Source organism: Dysidea avara, chromosome 13, assembly GCF_963678975.1.
Source record: "Dysidea avara chromosome 13, odDysAvar1.4, whole genome shotgun sequence".
Classification (NCBI taxonomy): Eukaryota; Metazoa; Porifera; class Demospongiae; order Dictyoceratida; family Dysideidae; genus Dysidea; species Dysidea avara.
In genome coordinates this window covers 10,293,048-10,317,417 of record NC_089284.1, presented here as the reverse complement: position 1 = coordinate 10,317,417, position 24,370 = coordinate 10,293,048, and the positions used below count along the sequence as shown (strand labels likewise).

The 24,370-nt window shown below is 37.9% G+C and overlaps 1 protein-coding gene across 22 annotated transcripts in view; it reads right to left on the bottom strand.

Annotated features, from left to right (window-relative positions):
• Nucleotides 1-12,663: 12,663 nt before the first annotated feature.
• LOC136243598 (pleckstrin homology domain-containing family M member 1-like) overlaps nt 12,664-24,370 on the bottom strand; it is a 15,113-nt gene continuing 3,406 nt past the window's right edge. For 15 of the 22 annotated variants that reach the window (XR_010694914.1, XR_010694909.1, XR_010694911.1 and 12 more), the window contains 2 exons: nt 24,297-24,358; nt 23,836-24,240 (listed from right to left, as the gene is read on the bottom strand). Coding sequence is in view for 1 of the 22 variants with exons in the window: in XM_066035139.1 (XP_065891211.1) it covers nt 14,723-14,810; nt 23,422-23,501 (168 nt within the window). In the remaining 21 variants the exon portion in view is untranslated. Of the gene's footprint in view, nt 12,975-14,649; nt 14,811-23,421; nt 23,502-23,835; nt 24,241-24,296; nt 24,359-24,370 lie in introns of those variants that run through there. The other 7 variants (XR_010694922.1, XR_010694924.1, XR_010694925.1 and 4 more) reach the window with 3 other exon arrangements.

Genomic DNA, 24,370 nt, shown 5'->3' with positions numbered 1-24,370 from the left:
GTATTAATGAAGTACCTGGTACCTTCCTGACAATGATTGGATTTTCCGGTCACCAAAAACATAAGAGTATCTCGTACGATTATCAAACTGTGGCCTGGTCACTGTTGCACTGTATCTCCTCAACATAGCATTAAAGCTGGCATCAGATTCTACAGAGTTTGTTCTGTTAGTTTCTGGAGTTGAGGACTCTGGATGATTTGATGAGGAGTATAGCTATGGATGGTGGCTTGTTGTGGCTATGGAGAGATTTTTATGGTACCGTTGATGTTTCCTTCTAGTGTCAACCGTTCTGTGTAGAGCACTTCTGATTGTGGTGGACTGATCTGTTCTGATGACACAGGTAAGGTATTCTCTCTTAACAACAGTATACATGTCTAGTAGTTAATAAAGGTATTTTTCAGATACTGAAGTGGTTTTCAAAAAATACCAAATACTGAATTTGATGTAATTAATTGTTGGTGGTTTAGTGGTGACCATACGTACATGAAGTCAAGTCCCATACAACCATGTTTATGCTTTGAACAAGCGCAGAGCTATGTGTGTTGAAGTATTCACAGGGTGGTTTTACTTTTTGGGATACTTCAAAACTTACTTTGCAGCACAACATTATTGTTGTTTCATTTGTTCCTTTTAAAAGACTAATGGCACAATTTAGGTATAACTGCAAATCATAACTTACCTGTGTTTATAATAAGTGCTATAATGTAGTTAGTGATACCGAGGTATTTTTCCTAATACCGTACCGTTCTTCAAAAATGCAATACTGCCCATCCCTACGTCTCATGTCTCTTTAGTTTGACAAATGTCCATTATACATAAGACCACAGCAAGGTCAAATTTGATTAGCTGCTTACTAGGATTTCAATCCCCATAAACAGTTACCAAGTAACCAGGACACCTTACTAGATGCATATATATTTGTAGCTGAACTCTCTACAGGGTGACTTGCTTGTAGCTAAATTGTCTATAAGATTAACTGTTTGTAGCTGAACTTCCTATAGAATAACTTGCAATGCAATATAATTCTAAGTTATAAAGGTAGCTGAATGCTCTATTAGAGTGACTGTTCTATTCTATTAGAGTATTATTATTATTAAAGCTTTACAGTGGCCAGCACTGAAGGTCTGACAGCAACATGTGCTGCAGTCTTTGGATTACCTAACCTAACAAACTGGAACTGAAGACTTAAGAAGAATACTTGACCTAGCTAACAATAAGGTGAAACAGAAAAGGGCCAAAGAAAGGAAAAAATCCCTCCTATCCCAGGATTCGAACTGCAGGCCACCCGATGTCTAGTCGAGCGCCACACTCAGTCTCCTCCAGGAGGGATGGATTTTCTTCCTTTAAACCTAAGTATTTATTATTATTAAAGTATCTCGATCTCGCATTAGCTACACGTAATTGGCTTTCGAATCATAACTCAGTGGTTTGTAATCCGATTCTTCTGTACCACTGCAAGGACTTTCTATGATAATTATTCCAGCTGCATACCGATTTTCAACTCATTGCTGTAAGCGGTTTGCCTGGTAGGCGTGAAAACTAATAGTTTTTTATTCATAAAAATCGATTGCATAATTGTGACACAGGTTGGGTTTTGTGTCATATCTCGATTGCCTTTATCTCGTTTCTTTTCAAACCACAAAAATGCACTCCTACGATGGTTACTCCATTTACTTAGCAATTTGCAGCTCATTCCTTCAAGGGGTATACCCTGTGGGCGTGACAGACCTTCGACCTTTTTTACGCGAATAAGCGGTCATAACTCCGTGAATGTTCATCAGATTCCTACCAAAGTTGGTACTGAGATCCACCTTAATGAGCCCTTTAAGTGTGCCAAATTTCAGCCCAATTGGAGCACGTATTCGTGTTTTATGGTGGATTTTGCGAAGTGTGCGAAAAGAAGTAGAAGAAAAAAAAACCCCTAACTTTGGCCGCTCGTATCTCGGAAACAGCTGGAGCGATTTTCTTCAAATTTGGAATGTAGGCTCCCCTACCTGGCCTGCACTTTTGTAGCAAATGTGGTTCCAATCGGATAAGGGATCACTGAGCTACATAGGTGTGAAAATTGCGTTTTCTTTCTTCCTGTATATATACTCACGGTGTGGCACGCCGGCTTCTTGGGCCGCACGACACACTACCGTGTGTCTTGATACTACTTCTATTACTGCTCTAAGGTGTTTTTACTTATGAAGTAATTCACATCAAGTCCAGTATCGCATGTGTATTAAACACACGGGTGCCATGCCCTCTGTAAAACTATATGGGGTCATATCAGAAGGTACTTGGTACAGATTCTATTTGTATACAACAGTGGCTCACTATAGCTACCTTATCAGACAGTTTGCTAAATAGCTGAGTTGATAGCTATGAATTTCGAAGTCATGAGTGTAAACTCTAGCTAAATTTTACCAACTACCATTTTGAAACCATATATTAAGCAACCATGCATTGATTAAGAATTGCCTCTAATAGCCATATTAGAAAGTACTGCTAGTTATCTGAATAAAACAAGACCCACAACTAAAACTTTTGTAACTACGGAGACACAACCCATGATCGAACCATTTTTTGAAGGCTTCTTAAGGGAAAAGGAGCATCCTCTTCTGGAGCAGTGTTAAATAATAGGTATGCATAGTTACATAGGCATCATTTGTATTCCTGAAATAAGTCTGCTTAAGATTAAGCATAGAAGAATTTGAGTTATGATGATCAAGTCGGGCTCGGACCAAGTATTGGTTAATAGGGCTGTACCGATACCACATTTACATCTGATATTTATTGTCTAATTCTGATACAGGTTTTCTAATGAACCGATATATGCACAGTCAATACCTCAAAGTTGAATCGATATGCATTACAGCATAATATAGAGTATGTAGCATGTTTACTGTATAGCTGTATTAAATTATTATCTAATCCAAAGCAGCCAAGCTGCAAAAAAAGGGTGTGGCCCTCAAAAAAAGCCATGGTGAAAAAAGATGTGAAATCCAAGGTGTTGGCCAAGAAATAGCTGTGATGGTAGGTTAATGGAAAAAGGCCATGATGAAAAAAGATATGAAATCCAAGGTGGTAGCGAAGGAATGGCTGTATGGTAGTTTAATGGTAAAAATTTTAATAACAAAAATTCAGGTGAATTTGGTGCCACTTGGTCTTGGCACTGAATTGTCATTAAAATTTTTACCATTGACCTACCATCACATCCATTTCTTGGCCACCACCTTGGATTTCACATCTGTTTTCACCATGGCTTTTTTGAGGGCCTTTTTACAGCTTGGCTGTTTTGGATTAGATATCACTTCTTTTTGTATTTGTACACACCAAAGTGGGGGCTTTTTTAATCTGTCTCTTTTCTTTATCACAGAAAGAAGAAAAAGAGATAAAGCAGATTTTTTAATACTTAAACTATTTTTGCTTTTATCAGTAATTATACAAATTTTGTATTATACATTTATTACATGTAAATTCTCTGCAGGATAACTGGTTTGCAGCTGATCTCTCTACCGGATGATAGCCAAACTTTCTACAAGGTGACTGAACTGTCTACAAGTGTCTTGTTTCTAGCTGAACTCTCTACAGGGTTAGGTGTTTGTAGTTGAACTCTCTATACAGTAACTTGTTTAGCTGATCTTTCTATAGGATGACTTGTTTCTAACTGATCTCTCTACAGGGTCAATTGTTTCTAGCTGATCTCTCTACGGGGTGATTTGTTTGCAGCTGAACTCTCTACAGGGTGATTTGTTTTTATAGCTGAACTCTCTACAAGGTAAGTTGTTTCTAGCTGATCTTTCAACAGGGTGACTTGTTTCTAGATAGGCTTGTGCCAATTATGTCAGCATAATTTCGAGCATAATAGGTTAGCAAAAGTATCAAGCATTATGCCAGTATAATAGGATGATTTTCAAGAATTTTAATTAAAACATGCAATGCGTGCACCAAAAATACTGCACAACATGAACACACTGCACATTATTGCTGCATTTAATATCAAAAACCTTGCAGTATTATTATTTTTACTATTTCTTGGCTGATTATTCACACTTTATAGAAATAAGATCAAGATACTCTAATAGAGCAGTCACTCTAATACAGCAGTCAGGAAATGCAGATATACTCTAATAAAACATTCAGCTCTCGAGCATAATTTTGAGCATAATAAGCTGGATTTTTGAGCACTGCTCAAAAGCATAATAGGCAATTTTCAAAGCATAATTGGCTCCAGCCTATTTCTAGACAATCTTACTACAAGGTCACTTGTTTCTAGCTGATCTCTCTATAGGGTCACTTGATTCTAGCTGATCTCTCTACAAGGTGATTTGTTTGTAGCTGAACTCTTTACAGGGTTATTTGTTTTTGTAGCTGAACTCACTACAGGGTGAGTTGTTTCTAGCTGATCTCTCTACAGAGCGACTTGTTTCTAACTAATCTCTCCATAAGGTAGCTTGTTTGTAGCTGGACTCTCTACAGGGTGATTTGTTTGTCTCTACAGGGTGAGTTGTTTCTAGCTGATCTCTCTACAGGGTGACTTGTTTCTAGCCGATCTCTCTATAAGAAAGCTTGTTTGTAGCTATACAGGTTGGTTTCTTTGTAGCTAAACTCTCTACAGGGTGATTTGTTTGTAGCTGAACTTTAATTGATGATTTTTTGTAGCTGAACTCTCTACAGGGTGAATTGTAACCAGCTGATCTCTCTATAGTAATCACTTATTTGTAGCTGATCTCTTTACAGGGTCATTTGATTCTAGCTGATCGCTCTACAGGGTGATTTAGTTTGTGGCTGAACTCTGTACAAGGTGAGTTATTTCTAGCTGATCTCTCTACAGGGTGACTTGTTTCTAGCTGATCTGGCTTGTTTTGTAGCTGAATGCAGGGTTACTTTGTCTAGCTGATTTCTCTACAGGGTGTAGCTGAACTCTCTACAGGGTGATTTGTTTGTACCTGAACTCTCTACAAAGTGATTTGTTTGTAGCTGATCTCTCAACAGGGTGATTTGTTTGTATCTGAACTCTCTGCAGGGTGACTTGTTTCTAGCTGATCCCTCTACAGGGTGATATGAACTCTCTATAAGGTAGCTTGTTTGTAGCTGAAATCTCACAGTGCTATTTCTTTGTAGCTGAACTCTCTACATAGTTACTTTATCTAACTGATCTCTCTACAGGGTGATTTGGTTGGAGCTGAACTCTCTACAATGTTATTTCTTTGTAGCTAAACTCTCTACAGAGTTAATTTGTCTAGCGGTTCTCTACAGGATGATTTGGTTGTAGTTGAACTCTCTACAGGGTGATTTGTTTGTAGCTTAACTCTCTACAGGGTTGATTTGTCTAGCTACTCTCTACAGGATGATTTGATTCAGAACTCTCTACAGGGTGATTTGGTTGTAGCTGAATTTTCTACTGGGTGATTGATCTCTCTACAGGGTGACTTGTTTCCAGCTGAGATCTCTCTACATGGCGGCTTGTTTCTAGCTAATTTCTCTACAAGGTAGCTTGTTTGTAGCTGAATTCTCTACAGTATTATTTCTTTGTAGCTGAACTCTCTACAGGGTTGATCTAGCTGATCTCTCTACAGGATGATTTGGTTGTAGCTGAACTCTCTAAAGAGTTATTTGTTTGTAGCTAAACTCTCTACAGTGTTATTTCTTTGTAGCTGAACTCTCTAAAAGGTTGATTTGATTGTAGCTGAACTCTCTACAGGGTGATTTGGTTGTAGCTGAACTCTCTACTGGTGATTTGTTTGTAGCTGATTTCTCAACAGGGTGATTTGCTAATAGCTGAACTCTCTACAGTGTTATTTCTTAGTAGCTGAACTCTCTACAGGGTTAATGTGACCAGCTGATCTCTCTACAGGATGATTTGATTGTAGCTTGAAAAAGAAATTCGAATATCTGCACGATGTCGTCATCATAATCTGCTAGAGCACTTGTGCTGTAAAGCTTTAATAAATTAACTAGTGTCCATTTGGTTCTACTTGGGATACTTAGAAATAATGAGTCACTCTCTAGAATTCCTATGGATATAATTACATGAAAATAACATCCTGACCACCTGGTACTCCTGTAAGCGTTCGAGCATAAATCGGATGGCTGCAGGTTCGAGGTCCAGTCATGGATCTTTTCTCCTTCCTGCAACTTTTCAAACACACTTTATGTAACTAATGTCTTTGTATCTAATGTCTTTGAGCAGGCTGTAGGACCAGGTGTCCTACAGACCTTCAGCACTTGTGCTGTAAAGCTTTAATAATAATAATAATAATAGAGTTTATTGGAGCAGTCCCTGATCATTCTCACTGAAATAATGGACACTAATTTGAGAGATGCTTTGACCCAAAGAGCCACACCCAATCATATTCATCCAATCAGTATTGATGTAGCTCAAGGTCTGCTGTACTTGCACAGTATTCAGCCCCACCCCCTTATTCATCACGATGTCAGCACTCCCAATGTACTACTGAAAGCTGATGGTAATGGATATATTATCTGATCTTGGCTCTGCTCAATTTTCCTACATTGCTTTTGGTGCTATTATATATGCTGCCCCAGAAGTTACACACAGAGATTCTGCTCATCAACAAACAGTGAAGATAGATGTATACAATTACGGAGTACTGCTTATTGCCAGAAAGATACCTACTGAAAGTATTGATGTTCTGTTGAGATCTGTTCAAAGTCCAGCTGTACTAATGTTGATCCCAACAAGAGACCACCAATGAGACAAGTCATTGATCGGTTGGACACCATCATCCTCTGACTGTGTTATGTTGTGTAGTGTTTGCATGTTAGTTTATTTTGTTTGTATTTTTGTAGATAAGCATAAGCCTTGGTGTACCGAATCATGTATGCACCTAGACTGTAGTTTTACATGAAGACATTTAACTGTTTTCATCCATTGTACATACAATCATTGTATTATATTTTTAACTATTAAGTAGCTGTGTATGTACTGTGTAGCTAGCAAAGTTATAGTTAGTTTTGGCCTGTTCTGATGTTAGTGGTTGTTTGACAGGCCATATTGAGACCAAAAATCCCAATAAAATGTGTATCCTTCTATCTGTACGGTATTTTATATGTGTTTGTAAATTGTATGGTTATACAAACCTGCCAAAAGTCAACTGGTGTGTGAATCACCACTATCTTTGCTATGTACTTTCTAACTGCATGCACATTAATTTAATTAGTGCTGAATTAGAAATTAAAACTCATACTATTTCTGCAGATTTTGCAAAAAAAAACAACTATCTGTTAATTTATAAAAGTTATATAGAATACCAGGTTGCAAACTAATAAAATTGATACAAAACAATTACATAGTTGTAAGAACTTTTTTGAATCTCTTCTGATCTTTGCACAGATATGTGGAATCCTGCATTCTAGGCTTTGGAAATCACTGTATATGTTGCCAAGATACATATGTGATACTACCTGATTGCTATTGGGATTCAGCTGCAAGGTTTTACATGCATGTGCACTAGATATACGTATCTAGTGACATCATGTTTCATGATACCTCACTCCTGCATGCTGTGTAGTTAACTGTGCTGTATAGAGTGAAAGGAGAACCATGGGGCATTTGAATATGTAATTATTGCATGTGGTTTATTGTATTCATGTGAGAGTAATTAGCTCTATTTTTAGTACTGTAGAGAGAAGATTTTTTAGTATGTACTCATTAACTGTAGGTTATGATTATGTTGACATATATATATATAAGAAGAGCTTTCTCTCACTGTTGTAGTTCCTATATACGCTCTTATGTGTTGAAGTTGAATAATAAATAGTTATAAAACTAACTGTGTGAACTGTTAAGCATGGTATTCTGTTACAATTTGCAATTAAATACTTTATACTACAGTACAATGAGTACATTATGTTCAAACACTGAGACTCGTGCTTAACTAACAATCAAGAGAATGTAGACACAACCTAAAAAGCATTATTATGCATCAACTTCTTTCAGGATACACACTGCCATGGTGTAAACATCTAACAGTAACAACTGAATTATCAATAATGCATGTTGTGATAAAAGCTACCAAACTATCAATATTTAAAGTGATTGGAGCATGTGTTTAAAAGGAGTGTATGCACTGACCTGACACTCATGCATGGCTGTAGTGTATAGTCCCTCACGCATGCATGTACATTCTCATTATTTAAGTGCATGTTCACTGAAATTGTGACTAGCTACAACTACACCAAAAATGTGTTTCATCAACTATAGTTGTGAGAAGTATATACATACTACAGTCTGTACATACAGAAAGTCAAGATCATCATGTCAAAAACCCTACTGAATAGGCTGGTGCCTACTACTGAATGCAGAAAAAAATGTAGACCCAGTAACTTGAGCCCCTGCAGTCTATAGGCATGCACATAAGGAGCCACAATGACTGTCTGGAATCCAGAATTTTCTCTTGATCTCTTGCCATCAAAACTGCTATCCCACTAAGGACTTGTGGAAAAAGTGCTTATGAAAGCCTGCAAAAAAATCACCCAAACAATTGCTTCTCAGTGCAATAAACTCTGAACCCCAATGTGCCTCGGGCAATGGTAAAAGTGTTCAGATAAGTGAACAGTTCAGACTGAATCCATTCATATATTTGTAATTTTGTATATTCAAAATTCAAATACTCTAATAGAACATACACTTGTACTCAAAATACCTAATAAAACAGTCATTTCCAATTTTGGATGAACGAACTGAGGGTCTACTGTACATTATCTAAAGTTTAAGACTTTTAATCACCTTATGTAAGTAATAAGATTCAATTAGGCATGAGGCTATTGTGCTCCAAAATTTGAGCATTATGCTTTTGAGCAGTGCTCCTATTATGCTCTTGAGAATTGCCCATTATTCCCAAAATTATGCCACCATAATTGGCTGATAACAATGGCGGATACAGGATGGGGCATTTGGGGCAAATGCCCCCCCTCAAGAAATTGCATACAAGATCGAGATACTCTAATAGAGCAGTCAATTACTCTAATGCACCTATCAATGTTAAGCCCCACTACCCCCCTCCCGGGCTTACTAAGGGATTAGTGGGGGATTTTCGCCGATTTGATCAGAAATTTTGCCCCACTAGTGGGGCATTTGACCGTTCGAAATTTTAGGCGTTTGCTTTAGCTTGCGGGCTATAAGAATTGATCTGTTTCCCAAAGTTTATTCCAGCGATACTACATGGAGATTTGACCACTAGTTGTTCCCCAGTGGGTGGAGAATTTGATTTTTCAAAAAGTCAAATCCCCACCATTTCCCCCACTACGCCCGGGAGGGGGGAGGTGGGGGATAACATTGATAGGTGCATAATAAAGCAGTCACAATGTTCATGAGGCAGTGCAGCTTACCTATGAAGCTATAAATAAGGATTTTATTTTACATAACATACGTGATAGAATATATTTGGTAAAGGATAACTAGCTATTATTGTTGTGACCTTTTTTTTTTGCTCTTCAACTTTTTTTCAGCAAGGTGCCCCCCCCCCCCCTCTTTCCAAACTCTGGATAATGCCAGTTTATTGTTGTATCAGACCATTTTCATTGATGTTTAAGCTTCGAATGGTCTTGAACTCTTTAGTTGGATGCTGTATTTGAGTATTTCATTTCAATGTGACTGCTTTATTAGAGTAAATAATATTCAGTGACTGTTCTATTAGAGTTTCTGACTGCTCTATTAGAGTATCTCGATTTTTTAACGAAATTGTGCAATCTACAGATTTTCCTACTGTTAAAGCTTTATAATCACCTCAAAATGCTAGCACAATTCCTGATTCCCACACATACCAATCGCATCCCTAGATTCAATTGTAAAACTACTCACAGTTAGGCCACTCCAAATAAATTCTCTGTTTCCCGTCCACTGCCCGCATCTGGCTCTAAATAATTATTTCATTATTCCGTATTCTTCCATTATTTTCCGGTTATTCTTGCATACTGATAGGCTCTGTAAAAGCTATCTTGAAGCACTGTTAGCTCACGTGTCAGCAGTACAATCAAGTCTGCACAAACTTCACGTTTGTGTTATTTTTGCAACTTACAAAGGAAGGAACAAGCTTATGCATGCTTTTATACAGCCTTTTTGGCAGTGCCAGGAAAATAGTAGTTTGAAAAGCTGCCAATCTTATAATGAAATAATGGAAATGGACCGCCCGCCCGCCCGCATGCAAATGTGCCTGAGTCTAGGACGGGAAACAGAGAATTTATTTGGAGTGGCCTTAGCTAGCTAGACTATAATTTATATAGGCTATAACTAAGATTACCATGTCTCAGACAGGAGCCGCTACCACTGTATCAGTAAGGATGAACATGACTATGGCCTTGCATGGGTAAAGCAGCTGCATGGAATGGAAACCATTCAGCAAATTCTCTATATAGAACCACATCTGCATTTCAACAATAAGTTTCTATTTCTAGTGTGGCTTCTCAATCATTAGGAATCTGTGAAACATGAATCATGACACAAGTATCTTTCATATGGCAACTGCAAACCCAGTTATATAGCTGATCCTGTTGTGTCTCAACTGCATTAGTACAAGCCCTAATATACATCATAATACGCTTTGTATGCACACCATTCTGTTGTCACACTTATCTTCTCAATTTTGCTGTGTGACTTCATGTATATATCAACATAATTAATTTTATTATATTTTTGCATTTTACTTGGACTATGTGTTTGGATATACATTATTTCAAAACAATACGATACCTAAAGACCAACAATACAATACCTAAAGACCAAAATCCTAGGTATATCACCTCAAAAAAAACATTTTTGCAGGAAGATGACCATGGAGTAACTACCTACAATATCACCCATTACTCTGTGATTTATTTGGTACTGCCAGAGAATTACATATAAACACTGTCAATTAGTATAGTTATGTCATACAACTATCATAAAAATGCACATGTATACATTCAATACATAAATTAAAGTGCGTGGGTTGTCAATTAACATGTGAGAGCAACCTTGAAACCAGCCATACATGTAAATAGGGAGAGGCAGATAGTAACATAGAGTGGTCATTTCTCTGAAGGCACGTTTGGGCTTGATATTGTATAGTATATAGTGCTTGGAAGGGATTATAAAAGTTTGTGCTTTTAACATCACCCAAAAACCAGTCTCGCTTTTTCTTCACAACAGCTTGGCAGGTTAGGCATGACTGTACTGTATGATTACACTGTAACTCACACACATATGTGCACATGTCCTGATGTGGAGAGCAATAATTAGGGACTGCTGAATTTTAGGGTGTAAATATATACAATGCCAAGTTCCTTTCCACTATCCATTCAATGTTATGAATGTGGTCTTCTTAATCCATTCCATAGACATACCTTTCCATTTGTGTGAAGTGATAACAGAGTTTGCTGAAAATTTAGAAGAAACATAATAAACAACATCCCCAAGAACTACAGGCCCAAGTAGAAAGTCTGTAAACTCAACTAGAATACCAAAAAAACCAGTCACAACAATGAGATAAACTGTTCCACCAACAGTTGCAAGAAATTATAACAGATCTAAAAGGACATGACAGCATCAAAGACCACATAACAGAAAAACAAAAAAGTGCACAGCTATGCAGACAGTTGAGCAAGAACTACGTATTGAAAACGAAAAATGTCACTGATGCCTTAGTTGACAAACTCTACTTGCACAGTATTCAGCCACACCCCTTATTCATCGTGATGTCGGTGCTCCTAATGTACTACTGAAAGCTGATGATAATGTATGGATAGCTAAACTATCTGATCTTGGCTCTGCTCAGTTTTGCCCACATTGCACAAACCATTAGACCTGGTGCTATCATATAGCTATGCTGCCCCAGAGAGTCTGCTCCTCAGCAAACAGTAAAGATAGATATCTACAGTTATGGGGTACTGCTGATTGAAATGTTAATTAACCAGAGAGATGCCAACTAGAAGTATTGATGTTCTGTTGAGGTCTATTCAGTCAAGGTGTCCTCATTTTGTACCCTTCATTACCAGTCTTCTTGGGGTCTTGTTTAGCTCCCAGGAATTGTGTTCTCATCTGCTTACGTATGTCCTTTAGTGGGGGCCTTGACGTGTTTCCTTCCATCCCCAGTCAGGATGTTGCTACTTCAATTTTGCTTTCCTTGATTATTCATTTGGTGATTCGCTTCCTAACCTTATCCATCCTGCTTGTGGGCAGTGTTGATCCCAACAAGAGACCAACAATGAGACAAGTCATTGATTAGTTGAATACCATCACTATCTGACTGTGATTTACTACTTACGTACATATACTTGTGACCGGATTTGACAAAACCAGGCTTCCACACACATCCAATTCTTCGACTTTAATCACTTGTAACGTGATCACTCAGTATCCTATTGACCTACAATTTTCACAAAATTCTTACATTGCATTATGTAATAACAGGTAAAAATTTGAATATGATAGCTTACTCCTACATTGAGTTATGGTCCTTCAAAGTCACACATCTGGATGTGTGTGGAAGCCTGGTTTTGTCAAATCCGGTCATTTTGTTAGCTCTTAAAACAACAAGTTTTTTTTTCACTGTAGACCCTATAGATTGAACATACACACTACATACTTTCAGTATTGCACATTTAATCACTTGCTATAGCTACACAACTACTACTGTAGCTTGTAGTACAGTATTGCACATTGTATTTTACTCTGTGTTGGTGTAATAGAATTAGAATAAATTACATATTGATACATCAACTTTGCCTGTGTTTTCTCATCATCAAATTACAATAGGAATATTATTATTATGTGTGTGTACCAACTAAACTACTGTCATCAAATAAATGTTTTCTCTTCTCAAGTCTCTTACACTTTGGACAACCAGCAGATGGTCTACATTTCTTGTGGAACAATGCCTTGCAGTCTTTACACTAACAGAACACACACATACATTAGCAAATTCACCAATAGTTCAATATGTGACTGGCTGATCATAAATCCATCATTTTCACAAAATTCTGTTTTGCTATAAAAGCATATTGAAATTAACTGGGTAAAATACACATGCCACATAAAAATTTTACGCAGGTATTAACCACTTTGGTATGCAGTGAAACAGTAAAACAAAGCTCAGATCAATAAACATATACACCATTGGATTCACCTGTTCATGAAGAGGATTCACCTGTTCATGAAGAGGATTCACCTGTTCATGAAGAGGATTCACCTGTTCATGAAGAGTAAGTTTCATGTTCATACAGTAAAACTAGAGTTATGGGTGCTTATTTACAATGCTATAGAAATAGGATGTTTATTTATGATGCTGTAGAAATAAAGTGTACCATTGTCATTTCTTTGTTGGAATGGTCTTTTTCCTTGTGCACATGGAGAATTTTATCTTGATGGACGTAAAGGCTGAAACTTTGGCTGTCTACTCTAGTGATACAACAATTAATCACTAAATAATCGGAAATCAGTGTATCAGCCAAATTTCAGCAATATCGATATCAAAAATTATTAGCACATTGTTTAACCAATTAATTTACCTGATCCTGATGTTATCACAAGACAAAAAATAAAGGTTTAACTTTTTACAAAACATGTGTGAAAGTTTGGTGAACATAAACATCAGATTGGACATCGGTATAAACCCATTACAGTGGAACCTCAGTTATCCGAACCCCTTGGGACCAGGGGTGATCCATAAGTCTGAAAAGTCTGTATCTCTGAAACTGTGTATGAATAACCTTAAAATAGCATTAAAAACATTTTTTTAAATTTTAGCAATATCAACCACCCTAATAGAACAATCACTACTCTAATAGAGCAGTCATTTCCGTAGTTCGGTTGACCGAGAATCCAGATAAGTGGGGTCCGGATAACTAAGGTTCCACTGTAAGTGAATTTTATTTCGTAAAATCTATCAATGCATCACTAGCCCACTCCTTTGCTACTATAGATAACCAGGAATGTACCCATAAACAGAGAAATTCAAACATGGCTGTTGTGTACTATAAAAAGTAACATTTCTTATTAATGATTGTGCCAAAAGTTCTTTATGTTAACAGCCTGACAAAGCAATGCTATGAAAACGAAGTTGAATTGCATGACAGAAGAATAACGTAGGCATAGCAGGACAGCATTTCTACACTTGCTAGCGATGCAAAATTACTCCGTTTGACTGTTCCTTTGACTCAACTGTCTTCCTATTGAAGCTGCTTTGCTACCCATACACATGACAATAAAGTAGCACCCATCCCTGTTGCATGTAAGAAAGATGTATATGTCGCTAACATAAGATGCCATGTTTGAATGTTGTCCATAATGTCAGTAGTTTACGAAGTTGTACTGCTCTGATTGCTACCTTCTCCATAGAATTTGATGCACTCCTAACTCATGAAGCTGAGAAAAAGAAAGACAGTTTATGGAGAAGAAGGGAGGGCTCTTGGGAACACCATAAAATTTTCTGGCTAGGTAGCTAGTAGAAGCCACAGCTGTTGGAAATCAACAGCCAAAAGGGCTAAGTTCCTCAAGAGAATTAATGAGAGATGGCCAAATTTTGAGTACATGACTAGAAAAGACAACAGTCCACTACTCCAGTAAACAATAACAACTAAAAGTGTCTTGTAACTGAGAGAATTTGGTTAATGCATATTAATATGAGGGATAAACCACATGTGGTACATATAGAATATCCTTACTAGACATGCCGGCTAACTCCAGGGAAGATGGCTGCCATGTATTCAACAAGGCACTGATATAGTCATACTGGAACTAGAAGCCAGCCACGCCCTTCAATAGTTGCAGGACTACTTCACACAACTCTGGATCCCTCAGGAATGCCTCAATAGAATAATGTGTCCTAGAGATAACAATAATCTAATCCAAAACAGCCAAGCTGTAAAAAAAGTGTGCGGCCCTCAGAAAGGCTATGGTGAAAAAAGATGTGAAATCCAAGGTGGCGGCCAAGAAATGGCTGTGATGGTAGGTTAATGGTAAAAATTTTAATAATGACAATTCAGGTAAATTTTGTGAAGCGGCACAAAAATTCACCTGAATTGTCGTTATTAAAATTTTTACCATTAACCTACCATCACAGCCATTTCTTGGCCGCCACCTTGGATTTCACATCTTTTTTCACCATAGCATTTCTGAGGGCCGCACACTTTTTTTACAGCTTGGCTGTTTTGGATTAGATTTCATTTCTTTTTGTATTTGTATACCCCAAAGCCGGCCTATGGCCAGCTTTGGGAATTTTTTAACTTATGTTTTTTTCTTTACTACAGGAAGAAGAAAAGATGAAGTAGATGCACTTTAAATATTTTATCAGTAAATGTACAAATTATATATATGTGACCGGATTTGCGAAAAGGGGTCTTCCACACACATCCAATTTACGAACTTTGGCAGTTCATAATGTCAGATAGGAAAATAGCATTGCCTTGAAATTTGGACAGTGATGAGTAACAACATAGGTTAATGCATGAACAAAATTTCAGATTAGTATCTTCTTTGAGCACAAAGGTATGGTCATTCAAGTTCATAGAATTGGATGTGTGTGGAAGACCCTTTTTCGTAAATCCGGTCACATATAATACATATGTGACCGGATTTGCGAAAGGGGGCCTTCCACACATCCAATTTGCCAACTTTGACAATTGATAACTTCAGATTGGAAAGAGCTATTGCCTTGAAATTTGGGCAGTGGTGATTTCTTTGCAGCTGAACTCTCTACATGATGGTTTCTTTGTAGCTGAACTCTCTACAAGGTAATTTCTTCTAGCTGATCTCTCTACAGGGTGATTTGTTTGTATAGCTGAACTATCTACAAGGTAACTTCTTCTAGCTGATCTCTCTACAGGGTGATTTGTTTGTAGCTGAATTCTGTACAGGTGATTTGTTTGTAGCTGAGCTCTTTACGGTTTCTTTGTAGCTGAACTCTCTACAAAGTAACTTCTTCTAACTGATCTTTCTACAGGGTGATTTGTTTGTAGCTGAACTATCTACAAGGTAATTTCTTCTAGCTGATCTCTCTACAGGGTGATTTGTTTGTAGCTGAATTCTGTACAGGTGATTTGTTTGCAGCTGAGCTCTTTACAGAATGGTTTCTTAGTAGCTGAACTCTCTACAAGGTAACCTTTCTAGCTGATGTCTCTACAAGGTGACTAGTTTGTAGCTGAACTCTCTACATGGTGGTTTCTTTTTGTAACTGAACTTTCTACAAGGTGACTTCTTCTAGCTGATCTTTCAATAGGGTGATTTGTTTGTAGCTTCACTCTCTACAAGGTAACTTCTTCTAGCTGATCTCTCTACAGGGAGATTTGTTTGTAGCTGAACTCTCTACAGGTGATTTGTTTGTAGCTGAATTCTGTACAGGTGATTTGTTTGCAGCTGAGCTCTTTACAGAATGGTTTCTTTGTAGCTGAACTCTCTAAAAGGTAACTTCTTCTAACTGATCTTTCTACAGGGTGATTTGTTTGTAGCTGAACTATCTACATGGTAATATCTTCTAGCTGATCTCTCTACAGGGTGATTTGTTTGTAGCTGAATTCTGTACAGGTGATCTGTTTGCAGCTGAGCTCTTTACAGAATGGTTACTTTGTAGCTGAACTCTCTACAAGGTAATTTCTTCCAGCTGATCTCTCTACAGGGAGATTTGTTTGTAGCTGAACTCTCTACAAGGTAACTTTTCTAGCTGATGTCTCTACAAGGTGGCTAGTTTGTAGCTGAACTCTCTACATGGTGGTTTCTTTGTAACTGAAATTTCTACAAGGTGACTTCTTCTAGCTGATCTTTCAATAGGATGATTTGCTTGTAGCTTCACTCTCTACAAGGTAACTTCTTCTAGCTGATCTCTCTACAGGGAGATTTGTTTGAAGCTGAACTTTCTAAATGATGGTTTCTTTGTAGCTGAACTCTCTACAAGGTAATTTCTTCTAGCTGATCTCTCTACAGGGAGATTTGTTTGCAGCTGAACTATCTACAAGGTAACTTCTTCTAGCTGATCTCTCTACAGGGAGATTTGTTTGTAGCTGAACTCTCTACAGGTGATTTGTTTGAAGCTGAACTTTCTAAATGATGGTTTCTTTGTAGCTGAACTCTCTACAAGGTAATTTCTTCTAGCTGATCTCTCTACAGGATGATTTGTTTGAAGCTGAACTTTCTAAATGATGGTTTCTTTGTAGCTGAACTCTCTACAAGGTAATTTCTTCTAGCTGATCTCTCTACAGGATGATTTGTTTGAAGCTGAACTTTCTAAATGATGGTTTCTTTGTAGCTGAACTCTCTACAAGGTAATTTTTTCTAGCTGATCTCTCTACAGGGAGATTTGTTTGTAGCTGAACTATCTACAAGGTAACTTCTTCTAGCTGATCTCTCTACAGGGTGATTTGTTCATAGCTGAATTCTGTACAGGTGATTTGTTTGCAGCTGAGCTCTTTACAAAATGGTTTCTTTGTAGCTGAACTCTCTACAAGGTAACTTCTTCTAACTGATCTTTCTACAGGGCAATTGGTTTGTGGCAGAATTTTATACAGGGTGATTTCTTTGCAGCTGAACTCTCTACATGGTGGTTTCTTTGTAGCTGAACTCTCTACAAGGTAACTTCTTCTAGCTGATCTCTCTACAGGGTGATTTGTTTGTAGCTGAACGATCTACAAGGTAACTTCTTCTAGCTGATCTCTCTACAGGGTGGTTTCTTTGTAGTTGAACTCTCTACAAGATAACTTCTTCTTAGACTAGCTGATCTCTCTACAGGGTGATTTGTTTTTAGCTGAACGATCTACAAGGTAACTTCTTCTAGCTGATCTCTCTACAGGGTGGTTTCTTTGTAGCTGAACTCTCTAAAAGGTAACTTCTTCTAACTGATCTTTCTACAGGGCAATTTGTTTGTGGCTGCATTTTCTATAGGGTGATTTCTTTGCAGCTGAACTCTCTACATGGTGGTTTCTTTGTAGCTGAACTCTCTACAAGGTAATTTCTTCCAGCTGATCTCTCTACAGGGAGATCTGTTTGTAGCTGAACTATCTACAAGGTAACTTCTTCTAACTGATCTTTCTACAGGGCAATTTACTTGTGGCAGAATTTTATACAGGGTGATTTCTTTGCAGCTGAACTCTCTACGTGGTGGTTTCTTTGTAGCTGAACTCTCACCAAAGTAATTTCTTCTAGCTGATCTCTCTACAGGGTGATTTGTTTGTAGCTGAACTCTCTACAAGGTAACTTCTTCTAGCTGATGTCTCTACAAAGTCACTAGTTTGTAGCTGAGCTCTCTACATGGTGGTTTCTTTGTAACTGAACTCTCTACAAGGTGACCTCTTCTAGCTGATCTTTCTACAGGGTGATTTGTTTGAAGCTGAACTCTCTACAAGGTAACTTCTTCTAGCTGATCTCTCTACAGGGAGATTTGTTTGCAGCTGAACTCTCTACATGATGGTTTCTTTGTAGCTGAACTCTCTACAAGGTAACTTCTTCTAGCTAATATCTCTACAGGGAGATTTGTTTGTAGCTGAACTCTCTACATGATGGTTTCTTTGTAGCTGAACTCTCTGCAAGGTAACTTCTTCTATTGATCTCTCCACAGGACGATTTGTTTGTAGCTGAACTCTCTACATGGTGGTTTCTTTGTAGCTGAACTCTATACAAGGTGATTTTTTCTAGCTGAACTATCCATTTCCATAGTTGCATGAACTCCCTACAAGGTAACTTCTTCTAGCTGATCTCTCTACAGGGTAACTTGTGTGTAGCTGATCTCTATACAGGTTTCTTGTTTCTAGCTGATCTCTTGAATTCTCTTCAGGGTGACTGCTCTATTAGGATGACTGCTCTATTAGAGTATCTCGATCTCGCACTTGCTGCACCAAGTTGGATTTCGCGTTATAACTCCGTGGCTTTAAGTCTGATTCTTCTACACCATTGATGAGCCTTTCTAAGATGATTACTCCATCTGTACAACGATTTTCTAAGCATTACCCGAAGCGGTTTATCTGGTAGGCGTGGCAAGCAGTCGTTATTTTTATTAGCTAATCTCGATTGCATAATTGTTACACACTGTTGGTTTTTTCATTGTATCTTCCTGTTTTTTAGCTCGATTTCTTTCAAACCACAAAAGGTTTGAGGTTCAATAGTTAACCTATTCACCCACCGATTTTCAGCTTCTTCCCATACGCGGTTTACCCTGTAGGCGTGACAACATATTGGTGTTAATTTTCGTGAATAATCGCTCATAACTATTTTCCTGTTTATCATATTCCAGCCAAAGTTGGTACCGAGATGCGCCTTTATATCCCCTTCTGTGTGCCAAATTTCAAGGCAATCGGATATGGCGTTCGAGTTTTACAGCAATTTTTGTAAGTGTGCGACAAGAAAAAGAAAAATAAGAAGAAAAAAAACGAAGAAACTGAGCCAATTTTTGAAGTCGCATATCTCGGGAACGCGCGAAGCGATTTCGCTCAAATTTGGAATGTGGAGTGCTGCAGTTGGAGGGAATGTCCACAGCAAAAATCGTCTTGTTTCATCAAGGAAGCACAGAGCTATGGAGGTGCGAAAATTGCGTTTTCTTTCTTCCTGTCAATATACTCACGGGTGTTACGCGCCGGATTCTTGGGCCGCACGACACACTACCGTGTGTCTTGATACTATGATAAGACCACAGAAATACAAATGGTAATAATACTACATATAAATGTAAGTAATAATACTATATATAAATGTAACAGACCCACAGAATCAGGTCTGTTACATTTATATACGCATTATAAAAATGATAATCTAGGTGATACCACTGAAAATTTGAAAATAGTATTTCAACACATAAATTGATTTATTCAACCAAATTTACTTCCCTTGACTTTAGTGATTGGGCTTGTCTATATAAAAACAGTATCAAATAGTACAGTAGTACCGTTTTAAGTAGGGATTGCCTAGAAAATTTCATGCGCCACCCAAAATTCCGCCTTTAAAAATCACCCTAGAGACATTTTACACGACATATAATAATATCAAAGAGGTGAACATGTGTTCACTCCCAATGGTTTTGTACTGGAACAAGCATGTTTTCATGTTGTAAACATGTTTGCACACATGAATCGCCCATACTAAATGTATGGGATATTTTTAAAGCCTCATAACTCACTTGTTCTTGCCCATATCAAAGCGCATTTTTGATAAACAGTTCTGGCATTTGAAGGGCTTCACAGTGTTTGAGCAGCTGGCCCTTGTAACAAGAATTATTAACAAGAAACAAGGGGTCAGGTGAATGCGAACAGACTTCAGTCCATACAATGTATAAAACAGCAATAAATATGTGACCGGATCTGTGAAAACCCGACATAATGGCGCAAGCCTAAATTTTCAGTATAAGCTATTGATTGCAATGCGTAAAATCTTTGCGTAAATGAAAAAAAATTCGTAAAATTTTTAAACGCTATGTTTTTTATGAAGAAAGGGTGCAATGATAAAAACATGGGTACCATCTTATTCGCCCACTCAAGAGGAGTTTGAAAATCTTTGTTTCGTAGCAGTAGCCTAAAGGATACATGAGTTATGGGCATTTGTTTACGCCGTGTCAAAGCGGTCATACGCGATCGATTTTCTTCACTGATTTTATCTCTGTATGTAGTGAAGAAAGGTGGTAGGAGAAAAACTCACCATGTCACGGACTCCCCTATTCATGGCAAACAGGATGGTGCAAGTTGCAACTCTGTATTGTATTGCGTTTGTAAGTTACAGTCGTTTTTGTAAGCACCTGTAATTTATTTTCACAATACTTGCTGTACAAATCGATCTTTCTGTTGCTGCTACTTTGTAGGGCTGTAATTCCAAAAGTTGTTGGCATACAAGGCTGAAACTTGGGCAGAGCATGCACTCGGCTAAGTAGATTATAAATATTCAATAATAAAGAATTTGAAAAATGCACCATTATGTCGGGTTTTCGCAGATCCGGTCACATATAACAAAACACTTACAGGTGGCCAGAAATATAATTTTTAAAAATTACTAAAACTCAAATTTTAGTCTCACTGCCTGCCTCACCACAGTCACAAGGCTAGAGGCCAAACAAAGCAGCGCACGGCCACCATTTTATGCCACAATAACAAACTCACCAGTGGGATGTGCCTTTTGGGGTTCTGACAAGTGTAGGCCCTATGCGTCTTGTCTTTTATCCTCAATCAGGCTGCTTGTCTTCTTCTTCATCCAACGAAACCATATCGAGGCGTTAATTTTCCGTATCAACACTTTCTTTCAGCAACATATATAGATGCCACAGAATTATTTTAGAGCTGGATTTCAGAAGCGCTTCAGTCCTGGCACTATACTAGCTAGATATCTGCAAGTTCGTAATTGGGATCCTGTTCGCAATAGGTTCGTGACTACACCCACCAATTAAAGTTCTAGGTGGACTAATAGCAATAGAGCACAGGGATCACAACTTTTAACAATCTAGCTGTTTACTACGTAACAGTAAACAAGATGACCTCACCCCTTAGTCAAGCTAACTGTACACCTCTTGGTTGACTCGAGACATATTCTAATACAACAGTCACTCTTAATACAACAGTCATGTATCATATTCTATTAGAACAGTCACAAGTTACATTGTAGCTAGCAGCAAAAAACTAAACAAACTAGTATTTTAAAAATTGTTAATTTAATAATGAAGTAGGGATCTATGCAATAAAAGTAGTGAAACAAGAGATCAAGTGTATATAATAGAAACCAAGAGTATCAAACGGGTGTATTATCCCGTGATTAATGATTGTGTAAAGTAACACAGATACTTCAGTAATTGTTCATTTTCATTAAGGGTTGCTGTATTTAGCCCATTTCGACCACTAAACCAAACGAAAACATGATAGTGTTAAAGGGAATTGGTAAAGTTCTGGCACTACCAAGCGATCCCTGAAGGCATAGCAACACGCTCGTTTGTGCAACCTTTGTTTTAGCGAGCTGGAGTTATCTTGGGTCCTTACTACACTTTCTTTGTGCAATAACTGTTGAATACTTGGTTGAATAACACAGAAAACTGGCAAACAAAGACCCATTGCTATGTACGCATTTCAAATTACCATTTCGCGTAACCAAACAATTACTGAAATATCCGTGTTACTTTACGCAATCATTAATCACAGGCTAATACATCATTCGACACTCACAGTTTCTATTACATACTCTTGAAGAGATGAATGATGGTATTACAGCATAGCTCAGTGGGAAAGTCCCACGTTAGCTATAACACTTATTTTGCTCAATGCCAAAGTAGGGACATTCCCACTGTGCTATGCTGTAATACCATCATTCATCTCTTGTTTCACTACACTGGAACCTCAGTTATCCGAACCCCTTGGGACCAGGGGTGGTCCATAAGTCTGAAAAGTCCATATCTCTGAAACTGCGTAGAAACAGCCTTAAAATAGCTTAGGGACCATCCATAATTTTCAGTCTTTATGTAAGCGTACAAAGAGTATTCTTTTTTCTAACCCCCTCCCTCCTTCACAAAGCATACTGTATAAATGTTGATACTATGTACAGTATATACACGATGATTATTCATCATTTTATAAGTGTAGGTGTGATTTAACCCCCTCCCCCCTAGCGTACTCTTTGTACTCTTGCATAAAGGCTAAAAATAATGGATGACCCCTTAAAGAACATTTTTTTAAATTTCAGTATTATCAACTACCCTAATAGAACAGTCACTACTCTAATAGAGCAGTCATTTCCGTATTTCGGTTAACCGAGAATCCGGATAAGTGGGGTCTGAGGTTCCACTGTACTTTTATTGCATAGATCCCTACCTCATTTTTAAATTAACAATTATTAAAACACTAGTTGGATCTGATGATGCTTGTCCTTTTGTTCACAATTTTAATATAATCCAATGATTTGACTCTCTACTGTATCAGGAGCGCATCGAATCCTATGGACAAGGGAACATGTAACTCCGTAAACAGCGAAATTCAAACATGGCTGCTGTGTACTATAATAAGTAACTTTTTAAATTTCTTAATTAGGATATTATGTGGAGGTGCATGCTCAAGTACATCACATTTCTGCTGCGACAAAGCGAAGCTATGGAAATGAAGTTCAATGGCACAACGAAGGAATAGTTGCACAGGCTTAGCAGGACAGTCTTTCTACAGTCGATAATCATGCAAAATTACTCCACTCGATTATTCCAAGCTTAACCTTCGACTCGACAACCTTTCTATCGAAGCAGTTTTACTACCTTCACACAAGATGATGGAGTAGCAGCCCATTCAGTGTATCCCTGTTACACGTAAGAATGATATAACCAATTTAACACTGGACGCCATGTTTGAATTTCACCCATAGTATTGATAGTGTACGAAGTTGCATGCTCCCTTGTCCATAGCATTTGATGCACTCCTGACTGTATATACCAGTAGTTGTGGTCTCACAACAGTGATGCATTATAAATTGAAGGAAGCACTTCATGAAAAAAAGTGATTTACTGTAGAGTTGTTGTGTGTTTCTGGAGTGTTTCAAAAAATTCAAGTAGTCTTCCCTTCACCAAAGCTAACCTGAGCCATGCCTGTGAGGTACAAACACATGGCATTGATCACATGTACATAAATGACATTAGCCTATAGTACGTTCGAGTTGAGCTGAATCCTCAAAAACGATTAATAACTTACGATTGCTACATCGCATGGGCCTCCGGTATTGCTCGACATGTAGCGCTTCTCGATCCACTAAAAATATATTAAAAGCGCTTCATTCGAATGCAAGACACTCCAGTTATGACACTGTAAAGTTTCGCCCTACATTTTCAATGGGGAAGCCTCTAAAGCACGGCCCTTTGATGTTCATGTTGACACATGTTTGTGGCGAAGCCAGACATCACACACCCCCGCCCTCAACAAGCATGATTTCACCATCCGTTATGTAAGAGGCTGTAATACACTTTTACAAGAAAAATAAAACAGTTTTTGTGTGTGTAAAACAGAGTTGCATAAGTAGAAGAGCTGGGGCCACTGTTGCACTGTATTTAGAAGATAAATGGCCTGCTTATATTCAGGGAAAAACTTCTTCAGCCTCAAAAGAGAAAAAACCAAATTATAACAGCTCAAAATCTGTTATGCAGCATTGGTGTTCCTGCAAGTGAGCCAAACAACATGTACTTTACTTCACATTCACCACACAGCTGCCTATTGTCTTCTGTTCCCATTTAGTCAATTTGTCATTTTAATCCTTTTCTCATCACTTCGCCACACATGTACACAGTTTTTCCAGCCAGCATTTTGTTTTTGAAATTACATTCCCAAAAAACTCTAAAAGTTTCAACAAATGAAATAATACTGTTTGTATGAATTTGGGTTGATAGTACCTGTAGTGACTTCCAAACACTCCTGCACTGATTAAATATACAAGGGATGGTATGTTCAACTTCTGCTAGCACAA